The 17,340-nt window shown below is 41.3% G+C and overlaps 1 protein-coding gene across 1 annotated transcript; it reads right to left on the bottom strand.

The window, feature by feature from the left end:
* Positions 1-591: 591 nt before the first annotated feature.
* On the bottom strand, positions 592-17,340 carry LOC115106692 (nucleolar transcription factor 1-like). Its single transcript, XM_029629677.2, has 16 exons — positions 16,943-17,340; positions 16,327-16,499; positions 15,818-15,901; positions 12,386-12,541; positions 12,146-12,210; positions 11,919-12,042; positions 11,464-11,583; positions 9,977-10,098; positions 7,282-7,429; positions 7,075-7,116; positions 3,713-3,831; positions 3,267-3,462; positions 2,985-3,032; positions 2,380-2,439; positions 839-892; positions 592-750 (listed from the first exon to the last, which is right to left on the bottom strand). Exons 1-16 carry the CDS (start codon positions 16,989-16,991, stop codon positions 664-666), a joined length of 1,647 nt encoding a protein of 548 aa, XP_029485537.2. The 5' UTR covers positions 16,992-17,340; the 3' UTR covers positions 592-663.

Raw genomic sequence — 17,340 nt, forward strand, 5'->3', positions numbered from 1 at the left:
CGGCAGATTGATAGTCTCTTAATCAAAATCATAACAGTGGAAACATTTCAACTCATTAACATTTTATCCTGAACAGTCAACAAATGGCAACACAAGCCAATAAAATCATAATTGAACTGTGTTAAGAATCTTGTGATATATATTGAACATCAAAAACTAGAATAACTAGAATATTGACATGAAGACCTCCCGAAGAAAGGGAGATTTGAGGTAGTCCCATTAGTCTTCGATCACTGAATTCCAATGGTATCTCCAACAAGCACAGTGACATTAGGCTATGGGCAGTGTGCATCATTCTGAATCAGAGTCCTCTTAAAAAAAAAAATGGAGCTCATTTCAGATCTGTGATTTCTTCAAGGAAGGGAGGAATGACGGATGCATTTCCTCACGCCATCTGAGCAGGGTGGCAGGTAGCCTAGTGGTTAGAGCGTTGGACTAGTAACCGAAAGGTTGCAAGATTGAATCCCTGAGCTGACAAGGTCGTTCAGTTAACCCACTGTTCCTAGGCCATCATTGAAAATAATATTTTTTTCTTAACGGACTTGCCTTGTTAAATAAAAAGGCAAAAAAAAAAAAAAAAAAGGCCAAGGATCAAAATAAACACCTGAGTTTATTGGGACAAGTGTCAATGACATTAATTCAGTCATTAGGTTATGGACAGTATCATTCTGTATCGGAGTCCTCTTCAGAACTGGAGCTAATACTGGAGCACCCTGACCAATTCTCCTTTTCCATCATATGTTCGGCATCCTGAAAAGGTACATAAGATCACTTATCATGGCGAATTGTCCCAAAATAAAGGTTTAATTATTATTTTTTAAAAGGTGTCTATTCTAACCTCATCAGAGTCATCTTCATCACTGGATGTGTCGATGTCGTCATCCTCCGAGTCCTAGAGAGAAACATGCGGATACTGGCTGAAATCCTCATTGGACATCAGTGAGGGATTTAACCCTTACATTGAAATGATGCCTAACCCTATAGGCCCTGGTCAAAAGTAGTGCACTTTAAAGGGAACAGGATGCCATTTGGGACACATCCCATGTCAAGTTAGGATTCCACCCCATAGGAGCACTTGTTGCAGTATTGTTGGTATGTATGCAATAGAAATATTAAATAAACAATACCCAATGAATGCTCCAGGAGTTTTATTGTGCAATGCTTCGACCCGAAGGTCTTCGTCAGGCTGATGTTGTACAAAGAAACAACTAGAGCATTTGTCAGCGTGCAGGTATCCAATCTTTATAACCCGTTTACTTTTTGAACCCAGCACCTGCAAGTCATTTGATGTGTATACACTGTTTGAAACTATATACACAGTGCATTCGGAAAGTATTCAGACCCCTTGACTTTTTCCAAATTGTGTTACTTCCCCCTCAAATCTACACACGATAACCCATAATGACAAAGCAAAATGAGGTTCATTTTTGTTGCAAATGTATAATAATATTTTTTTTTACTGAAATATCACATTTACATAAGTAGTCAGACCTTTCTCCATACTTTGTTAAAGCACCTTCGGGGATTACGGCCTTGAGTCTTCTTGGGTACGAGACGTTTCCAGCTACAATAGTCATTTACAACATTAACAATGTCTACACTGTGCTTCTGATCAATTTGATGTTATTTTAATAGACAAAAAAAAAAAAGGCTTTTCTTTCTAAATGACCACAAACTTTTGAACAGTAGTGTATGTAAATAAGGTATTATTTTTGCAAACATTTCTAAAAACCTGTTTTCGCTTTGACATTATGGGGTATTGTGAGTAGATTGATGACAAAAAAAAATATTTCATACATTTTAGAATAAAGCTGTAACGTAATAAAATATAGATAAAGTCAAGGGGTCTAAATACTTTCCGAAGGCACTGTATGTATGTGCCAGTAACCGAAAAGGTTGCTGGATCGAATCCCCAAGCTGACAAGGTAAAAACCTATCCTTCTACCTCTGAGCAAGGCAGTTAACCCAATGTTCCCCCCCGCCGCACCTTTCCGATTCAGAGGGGTTGGGTTAAATGCGGAAGACACATTTCAGTTGAATGAATTCAGTTGTAGAACTGACTAGGTACCCCCCACCTTTTTGCATTTTTACTCCTAAACTTATTTAGGTTTGCCATAATAAAAGGAGTTGAATACCATGCAAGACATTTCAGCTTTTCATTTTTTATGAATTTTGAAAAACGTGATTCCACTTTGACATTAAGGGGTATAGGGTATAGCCAGTGACAAAAAGTACATTTAATATGTTTTAAATTTGGGCTGTAACACAACAAAATGTGGAAAAAGTCAAGGGGAGTGAATACTTTCTGAAGGCACTGTATCAGAACATGTCTTTTGCTGTGGTGTTGTGGAGGTGATAACGTGTGGTGTGTTAACTTACTGATGTTCTGCCCTTCTTTGCCATCCATCTCTGCTCTGTGTTGTCGAGGATTTTCAATTTCTGAAGAACAGATACAACATCAACCCTAAAGAGAACTCACGCCAATCGAGACAGACAGCCAGAGAGACACACACACAAAATCCGTGGTGCCGGGAAATCGCGGAATCCAGACAGTAAAACAGAATTCAAGAATAATCTAAAATGTATTGAACTAGGGAATCAACTAAATGTATTGAAAATTAATCTTATAAGACATGAACAGAATGTATCCGTGATTCGTATTTCCTGCAACTTTCTGAAGAGGCAAAGAGAACTCCACGAACTCCACCACTTTGTCTGTGATGAAGCTAATGAAAAAACTCAATTAAAATGTTAACTACAAAGTAGCCTATGCTTACCTGACAGAATGGTACCATATTTTTAATTAAAACTCTACCATCACGTGTGCTTTTTGAGAGAGAAAACCAGAACAACTGGGGTAAATGGAAACCTGCAAAAACTAAATGGAGAAAAATAAACAGAATAGAGAAAAAAAAAATCTAACGTTTTATAGGGCCTTATCTATACACACACCTCAATTTCCTCTCAATTTTATCTCTACTTACATTTGGGTTTTGATCCAAGTACTTTGCCTGTTCCTTTATGGACAAGGTCTGAAAAATGTTAAATAGTATGACCACCAGTTAACAGTAGAAACTTTACAGATAGACCACAACTCACAACAGTGGTCATATTTAAATCTAAAAGAAAGAGGGTTAGTCCCAAATGGCATCCTATTCCTAAGTGCACTACTTCTGACCAGAGCTCTATGGGCCCTGGTCAGAAGTAGTACACTGTATAGGGATTAGGGTGCCAAGTGGGAAACAACCAGAGTGACTGGACTTTACATTAAACCAGCTGCGCAGCTCTACTTGGTACTCCCTAGCCCTCTCCTGGGCTATTCTCTGGTAGTGCTCCTTTTCCTTCTGGGCCAGCTTCTTCCACAGTGGGCTGACCATGGCCATGCACTTCCTGGAGCTGAGGCGGCTCGACTTGGCTCTCAGCTCCGCCATCTTCTCGCTGTAAAATACTGTGTTACCCCGCCTGTTCAGGGGGGGGGGTTCAGTGAAGTGGAGAAAGGTTTTCAAAAGCTAGAAGTTGGGGTCACACTCAATGCTGTCACTGGGGAATTGGTGGGAAAATGACTGAATATTTTTCAAAAGGCATATCATTTCCTCTTATTCTGATACATCTGCACAGCACAACACTATAAGAAGTAAGTCTTTCAGAAGTATTTTCACAAACTCAGATAACTTATAAAGAGAACAGTTGTGCCACAACCAGCGATACTCACTCAGGTGGTTTCTTAGGCTCGCCTTGAAACTTATTTTTCGTCACTTTTTGTGCAGCCATCGTTGAGGTCTGCATGCTTTTCCTGTTCTCCAATAGAATGCGCTCCTTATCTGTCACAGTCTGAATGGACAAAAAACACACACACACATCATGTTTCTGACAGCATTATGACCACATTATGACTAAAGGCCACGATACAAATGGTCATTTTGGGGGCCAATATTGCTGCGCAATGTTAAGGAATCCTTAAACCAGAGCGTAGAAATTGGCAATGTGCTCAATTTCCCATTAAAATGTTTTGGAAAACATAGCAGACGTTTGAGCTCAAGTGAAATGTTGGCCATTCACATCCCTACGTTAATACACACAGTGCATTTCAGAAAGTATTTAGAACCCTTGACTTTTTCAAAATGTTGTTACGTTACAGCATTATTCTAAAATGTATGAAAAAAAGTCCCCCCTCATCAAATCTAAACACGATATCCCATAATTACAAAACATTATCCTTTTTTTTGTGCAAATGTATAATAAAAAAAATAATAAAAACTGAAATATCACATTTACATAAGTATTCAGACCCTTTACTCAGTACTTTGCTGAAGCACCTTTGGCAGCAATTACAACCGCAAGTCTTCTTGGGTATTACGCTACAAGCCTGGCATGCCTCTATTTGGGGAGTTTCTCCCATTCTTCTCTGCAGATCCTCTCAAGCGCTGTCAGGTTGGATGGGAAGAGTCGGTGCACAGCTATCTTGTCCCGAAGTCACTCCTGTGTTGTCTTGGCTGTGTGCTTAGGGTTATTGTCCTGTTGGAAGGTTAACCTTCCCAGACTGAGGTCCTGAGCACTCTGGAGCAGGTACTTTTCTCTGTTCATCTTTCCCTTGATCCTGGTCCCTGCTGCAGAAAAATATCCCCATAGCATGACGCTGCCGCCACCACCACCATGCTTCATCATAGGGATGGTGCCAGGTTTCCTCCAGACGTAACTCTTTGGCCTGAATGCAAAGTGTCCAATCTTGGTTTCATCAGACCAGAGAATCTTGTTTCTCATGGTTTGAGAGTCCTTTAGGTGCCTTTTGGTAAACTCTAAGCTGGCTGTCATGTGGCTTTTTCTGAAGAGTGGCTTCCGTCTGGCCACTTTACCATAAAGGCCTGTGGCGGAGTGCTGCAGAGATGGTTGTCCTTCCGGAAGGTCCTCCCATCTCCACAGAGGAATTCTGGAGCTCGGTCAGAGTGACCATCTGGTTCTTGGTCACCTCCCTGACCAAAGCCCTTCTCCCCCGATTGATCAGTTTGACCGGGCGGCCAGCTCTAGGAAGTGTCTTGGTGGTTCCAAACTTCTTCCATTTAAGAACGATGGAGGCCACTGTGTTCTTGGGGACTTTCAATGCTGCAGAAATGTTTTGGTACCCTTCCACAGATCGGTACCTCGACACAAGCCTGTCTCGGCGCTCTATGGACAATTCCTTCAGCCCCAATGCTTGGTTTTTGCTCTGACATGCACTGTCAACTGTGGGACCTTACATACAATCGTGGCCAAAAGTTTTGAGAATGACACAAAAAATATTTTTCAAAGTCTGCTGCCTCAGTTTGTATGATGGCAATTTGCATATACTCCAGAATGTTATGAAGAGTGATCAGATGAATTGCAATTAATTGCAAAGTCCCTCTTTGCCATGCAAATGAACTGAATCCCCCAAAAATTCCACTGCATTTCAACCCTGCCAAAAAAAGGTCCAGCTGACATCATGTCAGTGATTCTCTCATTAACACAGGTGTGAGTGTTGACGAGGACAAGGATGGAGATCACTCTGTCATGCTGATTGAGTTCAAATTACAGACTGGAAGATTCAAAAGGAGGGTGGTGCTTGGACTCATTGTTCTTCCTCTGTCAAATATGGTTACCTGCAAGGAAACACGTGCGGTCATCAATGCTTTGCACAACAAGGGCTTCACAGGCAAGGATATTGCTGCCAGTAAGATTGCACGTTAAACAACCATTTATCGGATCATCAAGAACTTCAAGGAGAGCGGTTCAATTGTTGTGAAGGCTTCAGGGAGCCCAAGAAAGTCCAGCAAGCGCCAGGACCGTCTCCTAAAGTTGATTCAGCTGCGGGATCAGGGCACCACCAGTACAGAGCTTGCTCAGGAATGTCAGGTGTGAGTGCATCTGCACGCACAGTGAGGTGAAGACTTTTGGAGGATGGCCTGGTGTCAAGAAGGGCAGCAAAGAAGCCACTTCTCTCCAGGATAAACATCAGGGAAAGAGTGATATTCTGCGAAGGGTACAGGGATTGGACTGCTTGAGGACTGGGGTAAAGTCATTTTCTCTGGTGAATCCCCTTTCCGATTGTTTGGGGCATCCGGAAAAAGGCTTGTTCGGAGAAGACAAGGTGAGTGCCATCATCAGTCCTGTGTCATGCCAACAGTAAAGCATCCTGAGACCATTCATGTGTGGGGTTGCTTCTCAGCCAGAGGAGTGGGTTCACTCACAATTTTGCATAAGAACACAGCCATGAATAAAGAATTGTACCAACACATCCTCCAAAAGTAACTTCTCCCAACCATCCAGGAACAGTTTGGTTACGAACAATGCCTTTTCCAGCATGATGGAGCACCTTGCCATAAGGAAAAAGTGATAACTAAGTGCCCCGGGGAACAAAACATAGATATTTTGGGTCCATGGCCAGGAAACTCCCCAGACCTTAATCCCATTGAGAACTTGTGGTCAATCCTCAAGAGGCGGGTGGACAAACAAAAACCCACAAATTCTGACTAACTCCAAGCATTGATTATGCAAGAATGGGCTGCCATCAGTCAGGATGTGGCCCAGAAGTTAATTGACAGCATGCCAGGGTAGATTGCAGAGGTCTTGAAAAAGAAGTATCAAAACTGCAAATATTGACTCTTTGCATCAACTTCATGTAATTGTCAATTGTAATTAAACTTCAGTATTCCATAGTAACATCTGACAAAAATATCTAAAGACACTGAAGCAGCAAACTTTGTGGAAATTAATATTTGTGTCATTCTCAAAACATTTTGCCACGACTGTACATGATTCCATGTGTTATTTTCATAGTTAATGTCGTCACTATTATTCTACAATGTATTAAATAGTAAAAAGAAGAGAAAACCCTTGAATGAGTAGGTGCTCTAAAACTTTTGACCGGTAGTGTATATATATTATTCCATGTCCATATGGCTCATTATTGTGCCAGTATCTCATACCCCACTCTGTTACCAGCAACATTTCTCACAAATATTGCCTCAAAATTGCTAGTGTATCAGTTTAAGTGTTCACCTAACATGCTAATCAGTCATTACAAACGTAGACAGTTTTTGAAATTAAGAGAGAACTTACACACAAAAATTGGTTCAGGTTGACCTCGTATTCTTTCTTTAACTGAAAAATGAACACAGAGAGTTGAATTGGAGGTCAGACATTTCATGTCTGTCTTCACAATAAGAGATTAAAAGAGCAGCTTCTCAACAGACTTGCCCCCAAACATGAAAATACATACGAAATACCAAAAAGGGTTGAACGGAGCATGCATTTTCTCCAATTAACCTTGTCACAGCGTCTCTGGTAGTCTTCCTTTTTACTCTTTGTCATTTCTTTCCAGCGCTGGGAGCAAATCACCAAATACTGGGTGTTAGAGTGTCCCTCTCCCTGTATGTTGGCTTTCTGTTCCCTACAGAAAAGGTTGTAAGCCTTCCTAAACCACAAACACATGGTTAACTCAACCTTAAAAAGGCAGGTATGACCACAAACTCCATCACTGTAAATATGACATGGCCATTTACAGTGCATTCAGAAAGTATTCAGACCCCTTGACCTTGTCCTGATTTTGTTACATTACAGCCTTATTCTAAAATGTATTAAACCCCCCCCACGCACACAATCTACAAACAATACCCCAAACTGTTTGACATTTTGGCAACTTTATTTTAAAAAATACAAATCTGAAATATCACATATACATACACTACCGTTCAAAAGTTGAGTCATTTAGAAATTTCCTTGATTTTGATAGAAAAGCACATTTTTTTGGTCCATTAGAATAACATCAAATTGATCAGAAATACATTGTAGACATTGTTAATGTTGTAAATGACTATTGTAGCTGGAAACGGCTGATTTTGAATGGAATATCTACATAGGCGTACAGGCACCCATTATTAGCCACCATCACTTCTGTGTTCCAATGGCACGTTGTGTTAGCTAATCCAAGTTTCTGATTTTAAAAGGCTAATTGATAATTAGAAAACATTTTTTGCAATTATGTAAGCACAGCTGAAAACTGTTGGTCTAATTAAAGAAGCAATAAAACTGGGCTTCTTTAGACTAGTTGAGTATCTGAAGCACTACAGGCTCAAAATGGCCAGAAACAAAGAACATTCTTCTGAAACTCGTCAGTCTATTCTTGTTCTGAGAAATCAAATCAAATGTATTTATATAGCCCTTCTTACATCAGCTGATATCTCAAAGTGCTGTACAGAAACCCAGCCTAAAACCCCAAACAGCAAGCAATGCAGGTGTAGAAGCAATGAAGGCTATTCCATGCAAGAAATTGCCAAGAAAGATCTCGTACAATGCTGTGTACTACCCCCTTCATATAACAGTACAAACTTGCTCTAACCAGAATAGTAAGAGGAGTGGGAGGCCCCGGTGCACAACTGAGCAAGAGGACAAGTACACTACTGTGTCTAGTTTGAGAAATAGACACCTCGCAAGTCTTCAACTGGCAACTTCATTAAATTGTACCCGCAAAACACCACTCTCAACGTCAACAGTGATGAGGCGACTCCGGGATGCTGGCCTTCTGGGCAGAGTTGCAAAGAAAAAGCCATAAGGCCAGCATCCCGGAGTCGCCTCTTCACCGTTGACGTTGAGACTGATGTTCTCTCTGTTCATCTTTCCCTCAATCCTGACTAGTCTCCCAGTCCCTACCGCTGAAAAACATCCCCACAATGCTGCCACCACCATGCTTCACCGTAGGGATGGTGCCAGCATGATGCTGCCACCACCATGCTTCACCGTAGGGATGGTGCCAGGTATCCTCCAGATGTGACACTTGGCATTCAGGCCAAAGAGTTCAATCTTGGTTTCATCAGACCAAAGAATCTTGTTTCTCATGGTCGGAGTCCTTAAGGTGTTGTTTGGCAAATTCCAAGCAGGCTGTCATGTGTCTTCCGTCTGGCCACTCTGCCATAAAGGCCTGAGAGCGGAGTGCTGCAGAGATGGTTGTCCTTCTGAAAGGTTCTCCCATCTCCATAGATGTACTCTAGAGCTCTCTAAGAGTGACCATCGGGTTCTTGGTCACCTCCCTGACCAAGGCCCTTCTCTCCCGATTTCTCAGTTCCCCGATTATTCAGCCAGCTCAATGAAGAGTCTTGGTGGTTCCAAACTTCATCCATTTAAGAATGATGGAGGCCACTGTGTTCTTGAGGACCTTCAATGCTGCAAAAATGTTATGGTTACCGTACCAAGATCTGAGCGTCGAAACAATCCTGTCTCGGAGCTCTACGGACAATTCCTTCAACCTCCATGGCTTGGTTTTTGCTGACATACACTGTCAATTGTGGGAGCTTATATAGACAGGCATGTGCCTTCCCAAATCATGTCTAATCAATTGAATTTACCACAGGTGGACTCCAATCAAGTTGTAGAAACATCTCAAGGAGGATCAATGGAAACAGGATGCACCTGAGCTTAATGTAGAGTCTAATATCAAAATGGTCTAAATACTTATGTAAATAAAGGTATTTGTTTATTATTTATAAATTTGCCCGTTTTCACTTTGTCATTATGGGGTATTGTGTAGATTGATAAGGGGGAAAAATGAAGACATTTTATAAGAAGGCAGTAACGTACCAAAATGTGGAAAAAGTCAAGGGGTCTGAATACTTTCTGAATGCACTGCATATTGAAAACGTATCTATATTTGGAAAATGAATTGGCACTCATGCAAAAACTCTGTAAAAGGCATGAGTGGACTCAATGTTGGAGAGCTGCTGACTTACGGAACAGTATACTTGTGTGAAAATGTAAAAAAAATACTGTAAATATGCTCATAATAATTGTATGGGTTAACACCAATATTCTAGCCTGAAGAAGGCACTATGTGCCGAAACGTTGTTCACACACTAAATTATTGGGAGCATATTTAGAGAATGTGCGACTATCTTTCTGTTTACTCATGCAACAGTTACTACTTTGGCAAAGGTAGCCCTTTATGGTAAAGGTAGGCCCAGTGACTTACGATGGGGGTTTGTCAGGTTTGCCGTCTGCCAAGTCCTTCAACAGTCTCTCACTCTTGCGTAGAAGTGGCTTATGCTTGGCCTTCCGACTCCCTTTATTCTCTGGGTGCTCCTCCATCTCCTCCTGCAACATGAGAGTTGTTCATGGCTGAGTGATTCATGTGATGCAAAATCAACAACCCAAACCATAAATGTGTCCTGGAACTTTGCATTGTGGAACATTGTGATAGTGAACATATTGTTAGCTTCTAATTCTCAGAGTAAAAACCTCAACAGACACTATGAAAGCTTAACCAAGTTTACTCTTCCCAGAGGATCAATACAGCTGCATGAGACAAAACATGGTTTCCACCAACACAAGTATATATACTCCAATTTAAATGCACTCCTCCTCCTCTCCAATCCTTACATCTTTTATGGTTCGACAGGAAGACGAAGTGACGGGGTAATAAACAGCTCCTCCTCCCTTATGACCTGACCTCAACCCCCTTGATGCCTAATCCATAGCTCTCCACCCGTATCACCTATAGCACTCCCGTGACTGCCTCCCCTCTACCCAGCACATTCCAAAGCCATCTGGGCTCCTACAGATAACCATTAACTTCTGATGTAAAAACCAGTCTCCATCACTCCTCACATACTATAGTATTACTCCTGATGTATCGTGTCTCTGGTATAACAATGTTCCAAGTTTGACCCAGAGTCTAACAATATACTGAACAAAAATATAAACACAACATGTAAAGTGTTGGTCCCATGTATCATGAGGAGAATTAAAAAGACCCGCTGAAATGTTCTGTATGTACAAAAAGCTTATTTTTTCTCAAATTGTGCACAAATTTGTTTACATCCCAGTTAGTGAGCATTTCGCCTTTGCCAAGTAAATCCACATCAGGAAGCGGATTAAATAGCATGATCATTACACAGGTGCACCTTGTGCTGGGAACAATGAAAGGCCACTTGTGCAGTTGTCACACAACGCCACAGATGTCTCAAGTTTTGAGGGAGCATGCAATTGGCATGCCGATTGCAGGAATTTCCACTAGAGCTGTTGCCAGAGAATTGAATGTTAATTTATTTACTATAAGGCACCACCAACTTTGTTTTAGAGATTTTGGCAATATGTCCAACCAGCCTCAGAACCGCAGACCACATGTAACCAGGCCAGCCCAGGATCTCCACTTCTGGCTTCTTCACCTGCGGGATCGTGTATGATCAGCCACCCGGACAGCTAATGAAACTGAGGAGTATTTCTGTCTGTAATAAAGTCCTTTTGTGGGGAGAAACTCATTCTTATTGGGTAGGCCTGGCTCCCAAATTGGTGGGCCTATGCCCTCCCAGGCCCACCTATAGCTGCGCCCCTGCCCAGTTGTGAAATCTATAGATTAGGGCCTAATGAATTGATTTCAATAGACCGATTTCCTCATATGAACTGTAACTCAGTAAAATATTGTATTCTAGGCCATAAACACATCAGCAAAACACCCACCTCCTCATACTGTGTCTGCTGCTCCAGAGAGCGATTGATCCACTTGAGTTTCTCCTCGTCAGGTAGCTTGGACCAGCGCGTCTTCTGCACAATACTCTGCCTGATACAGTCTCTTTTGGCCTGTGGAGAGAGACATGATGCTATATCACCTGCAGTTCATGTGTTTCTTATGCAATGTTTCATCAGCAAGACTAACCTGCATAAATAACAGTTAAATTAAATTGTGTATTGGAACAGTCAGTGGGAGGTCAGGATAATCAGTCATTCCTCTATATAAAGAAGATGCCAAAACATATTATAAGTTGTTTAGTAGAAGCAGATTGCTGAACTCTGAAGACACATCGGCCTTTGCTGATTAACATCTCCCACCCCTCCACTAGTTAACCTTGTAAAATATTTCAAAAAACAAGCCTTGAACAGATTACATTAGATTGATTGACAGCTATGACACTCACACCTGGGTTGGCTAGAAGGAATTCCCTCCTCTCGTGGCGGTACCAGAGCCCGTGGGGTGTGAGGGGCCCTTTTATGTTCTTTAAACAGTCTCTCTGTACCTTCTTCCCCCCAGAGTACTCTTTCCTGGAGGAGCATTGGTTCAGTTGAGACTTTAGAAAGTCAAAACAACAAACAAACATGCATCTATGACATCAAGAGAGCAACAGACAGCTCAATACATTTTTACCTCAACTTCCTCATGCGTTTCTCATACATTTCCTTCTCTTTCTGGAACTTCGCAATATATTTTGCCTATAAACCAGAAATAGGAAGTAATCAACCAGTCAGTCAAGTGTATAGGCCACAAAGGTTTCTTAGTCTACCTCAAACCAAAGAATTCAAGGATAAATAAATTGTGCTATAGCAACTTGAAAATGGGAGATCATTGCCATTATGACTATAAAAAGCAGTTCACACACTGACACACCTTCTTGTGCTCTGGGAGCTCATTATACTTCTCACTCATTAACTTAAAGAGTTCAGTAGGTGTCATTTCAGGCTGCTGCTTCTTAAACTTTTTAAAGTTCTCTTTGGAGAAGATGCCGTTTGACGGGGTAGGTCTCCTTGGGAAGTCAGGGTGTATCTGCAAAAGAACAGAGAAAATTTCTCAAATATGTTAAACATCCTCTTGAAGTCCTACTCCAGTCTCCTTTTCAGCTAATTTACCACCCAATTCACTTTACAAAAGGCACATCTCTGACATGGTACAATTGTAGGGGGTGGGCCTTTCCTCTTTTCTCTCAATTGCTCCTCTAATTGTTCTTCAAGCATGGGGGAGGTCGATGAAAACCAGATGGCACCATCAGACCAACTCCTTGAATGGCCTACTCCATGAAATTTGCGCTTGTATCTAAAAAGAAAAAACTATTTTTTTCACCCTTGTACATTACTGTATTTATACATAAGATGTTGTTTTTCCAACAGGAACAGTTCAAATCCTAGTGATGGACAATAACTTTTAAAAAATACCAGTTTGCCACTTGACTATAGAAAAGAAAAAGAGAGCCGCACACTCTAGGAGCTCAAGATGCAATAATTGAATAACCTAATAACCAACATTTCGACAGACAAACTGTCTTCATCAGGGTATAATGACAAACACTGCGGGTCACTAGTTTATACAGTGTCTAATCATGGCCGGGTGTGGCCTGGTATCATTGGTTAATTCTCAGATATAAGAACATACAAAAACATGAATGGATAGCATACATAGATACAATTTGGATACATAGGCCTACAAACATTTACAATGAATAGCAAAATCACAATAATGGCTTCAGATCAAAGTCTACGTTGAGACCGAAGGGAGCAAGAGTCTTTAAATTAAAAGATCCAGGCAGCCTCTCGTTATAACAATAAATTGTCGAGGTCACCCCCTCTCCTAGGGAGGGTGATATGTTCAATGCCTACAGCAGGTGGAATTTTCTAAGTCTACTCCAGGGTCTCCAACAGGTCGATCGCGAGCGACCAGTAGCTCACAGCCCACCTATGAGTAGCTCGCCAAACAGTTCTGTTCAGCAATTTTTCACGTTCCACTGCAAACTGTCATAAATAAACCTCACAAGTACAGACATGTCAAGCTCCCAGCTACTATTTAATCAACCGAACATTGACAAGGTAAAAATCTGTCGCTCTGCCCCTGAACAAGGCACATAACCCACTGTTCCTAGGCTGTCATTGAAAATAAGATTTTGTTCATAACCGACTTGCCTAGTTAAATAAAGGCTTAAAACAAAAAAGTCCCAGCCCTGGTTAGCCACTAAAGGCTTAAAAAGCCAAACACAACATCTGCCAATTAATTTCTAGCACTATTGCCCGTCTGTGTATTGCGCGCGTTTGTCTATCACTCTCAGTGTAGCCAGTTGATGTGATAACCGTCATCGGTTGACAGAAATACTTTCCCCAAAACCGTCTAAATTAAATGTTAACTGCAAAGTAGGCTTACCTGGCAGAAGTATATCATGAGAAAGTATATAATTTCTCTGTTACTTGCAAATTTTGCATTGAAATGAGCAGCAGCACAGGACCATTGGTAGTCCAGCACATTAGATGCACATTCCTCACTCACTAGATGCACAATTAAAGAAAATCTAAATTTGTTTGTTTTCTTCTAGACCCCCCTTAATTGTTTATTAACCATTATTTTACCAGGTACAGTACCAGTCAAACGTTTGGACACACCTACTCATTCAAGAGTTTTTATTTATTTTTTTAAAACAATTTTCTACATTGTAGAAAAATAGTGAAGATATCAAAACTATGTAATAACACATATGGAATCATGTAGTAACCAAAAAAAAGTGTTGGTGACAGCTTTGCACATGCTTCTCTCAGCCAGAATCATTAGGTAGTCACCTGGAATGCATTTTAATTAACAGGTGTGCCTTGTTAAATGTTAATTTGTGGAATTTCTTTCCTTCTTAATGCGTTTGAGCCAATCAGTTGTGTTGTGACAAGGTATACAGAAGCTAGCCCTAAAAGACCAAGCCCATATTACAGCAAGAACACCTCAAATAAGCAAAGAAAAATGACAGTCCATTACTTCAAGGCATGAAGGTCCGTCAATGTGGAGCATTCCAAAAACTTTTAAATGTTCTTCAAGTGCAGTTGCAAAAAACATCAACTTCTATGATGAAACTGTCTCTCATGAGGACCGCCACAGGAAAGGAAGACCCAGAGTTACCTCCGCTGCAGAGGTTAAGTTCATTAGAGTTACCAGCCTTAGAAAATGCAGCCCAAATAAATGCTTCAGAGTTCAACAGTCATCTCAACATCAACTGTTCAGAGGAGACTGTGTGAGTCAGGCCTTCATGGTCGAATTGCTACAAGGAAACCACTACTAAAGGATAAGAAGAGACTTCCTTAGGCCAAGAAACACGAGCAATGGACATTAGACCGGTGGAAATCTGTCCTCTGGTCTGATGAGTCCAAATTTGAGATATTTGGTTCGAACCGCCATCTCGGTGTGGGTGAACGGATGATCTCAGCATGTGTGGTTCCCACTGAGAAGCATGGAGGAGGTATGATGGTGCTTTCCTGGTGATACTGTCGTGATTTTTTAGAATTCAAGGCACACTTAATCAGCATGGCTACCACAGCATTCTGCAGCGATGCACCATCCCATCTGATTTGGGCTTAGTGGGACTATCATTTGTTTTCATCAGGACAATGACCCAACACCCCTCCAGGCTGTGTAAGGGCTATTTGACAAAGGGGAGGAATGGAGTGCTGCATCAGATGACCTGGTCTCCACAATCACCCGACCTCAACCCAATTGAGATGGTTTGGGATGATTTGAAGGAAAATCAGCCAAAAGTGCTCAGCATATGTGGTTACTCCTTCAAGACTGTTGGAAAAGCATTCCAGGTGAAGCTGGTTGAGAGAATGCCAAGCTTGTCCAAAGCTGTCATCAAGGCAAAGAGTGGCTACTTTGAAGAATCTAAAATATAAATACATTTTTATGTGTTTAACACTTTTTTGCTTACTACATGATACCATATGAGTTATTTCAAAGTTTTGATGTCTTCACGTATTGTACAATGCAGAAAATAGTAAAAATAAAGAAAATCCGTTGAATGAGTATGTGTGTCCAAACTTGACTGGTACTGTATATTACCAGAAAACATAGTGCACTACTTTCTCTTGGAACACTAAGGACGGGGAAGAGTTGCAGGGGGGGGAGAACAATGTCCCTATTTGAAAGCTAGAGAATAATTAGTAGCTTGCTATGTTTCATTTTTTTTTAAGTAGCTCTCATGTTAGGAAAGGTTGGAGATCCCTGTTCTACTCTATTACTTTAAGCGGCATTCTATAGGTTGAAAAGGGACATTTACAGGAGTTAGACAGAGTTCTCACTTACCTTCCAGTTCTGGCACTGGAAAGGGTTTTCAAAGGCAACCTCAGCTTCAGTGACCAGCTCTGCTAGAGAACGAACCTTGCGTATCTTAGAGAGAAACACAGAGATAGTATGTTTTGATAGTATCCCGTGTGGCTCAGTTGGTAGAGCATGGTGCTTGCAACATCGGGATTGTGGGTTCGATTTCCACGAGGGACCAGTACGAAAATGTCCGCTCTGGATAGGTGTCTGCTAAATGACTAAAATGTAAATGATAAACATTACTTTGTACATCTCTGTACTAAGTTCATGTGAACCAATGTATGAATATTTTGACTGGCATTTCATATCCCATGAGAACCAAGAACAAAGAGTAGTCTAACTAATTTACTTAACGTATAGCACGGTAGCCAACTCTTATGAAACGCTGTCTGTCTCTGGAGAAATTGCCTATCCTGGTCCCAGGTATGTCAGCTATAGAGTGCAAACAGATCTGGGACCAGGCTAGGGTTTCTAGGCCAGAAGTCACCCACCTTTTTTGATAGTTCCTTCCACTTCTGATGACACATCTGTGGAGAGTAGGGACCAAAAGCCACCTTTTCCCACTCCAGTGTCCTCTCCCCTTTAGTGAAAACACTCATGTCACCTTTGGGAATGTTTTCTTTGATACCATGCAGGAGCGTTATCAGGTCCTTCCTACCCCAGGCTGTAACCAAAGGACAGACATAGACAGATGACCAACCAGTCAGGCAGACAGCAAACCAGTCGGACAGATGTCTAAGAAATCAAACATACGACCAACCAGAGAGACATATGTATCGACAACAGTGATAGACAGCAATATAGACAGACAGACTGACAACCACAACTAGACAATGACCAGTCAGACAGAACCAACTAATCAGACAAACAGTCCACAGAAGAGACAGACAAGGGGCAATGACAGAGTGACAGGCAAAACCTTACTGCATTTCTAGCTAATTTACAGTGAACAAAGATAAACATGCCTAATTGAGCTACATACAAAATGGTTGCTTGAACTCTTATCCAAAATGCACAGCTCAACGATCCCAGCCACCTGGTCAAGTCACTTCGCACCCCGGGGACAGTTAAGTCAAGTCTTGAAAAAAACCTTCATACATTACTTACCTTGTTCTTTATCACTTGTCTCCATTTCGTCTTCCTCTGTAAAGTCCATCACAAACTAGTGGCGATGTTTGCACGACTAATAGCCCTTTGAATGCTGAAAAACAACTAGCGGCTATGTGAGTAACGTTTGCTAGCTCAGTTGCTAAAGAACCACATGGCTATTTACAATTCATTCGTGTGGTGATTGTAAGCACGTGAGACGTTCCCCTTTCATGGTCCTGGTGCAAGCAATATTGTTTAGCTAAATTAAATACTCAAATGCAGAAACAAATTATATACATGGCTAGCTAAAGTTGAGACTTTTCATTGGGATAGGCTATACGGAAACGCCTGGTGCCGAAATTGATGACGTAGGTTGCGCAGTTGAAACTGGGAGACGATTGTAATTCGGTTCACAG

Source organism: Oncorhynchus nerka, linkage group LG23 (assembly GCF_034236695.1).
Source record: "Oncorhynchus nerka isolate Pitt River linkage group LG23, Oner_Uvic_2.0, whole genome shotgun sequence".
Lineage (NCBI taxonomy): Eukaryota > Metazoa > Chordata > Actinopteri > Salmoniformes > Salmonidae > Oncorhynchus > Oncorhynchus nerka.

What these genes read in the sequence shown, in the direction of transcription:
- LOC115106692 (XM_029629677.2), bottom strand. Translation starts at nt 16,991, where the DNA reads ATGGACTTTACAGAGGAAGACGAAATGGAGACAAGTGATAAAGAACAA. An exon ending in TCCAGTGCCAGAACTGGAAG is followed by an intron (nt 12,542 to 15,817) that starts GTAAGTGAGAAC and finishes GTTCTTTTGCAG; the next exon opens with ATACACCCTGACTTCCCAAG. An exon ending in ACCTGAACCAATTTTTGTGT is followed by an intron (nt 3,832 to 7,074) that starts GTAAGTTCTCTC and finishes TTGTCCATTCAG; the next exon opens with ACTGTGACAGATAAGGAGCG.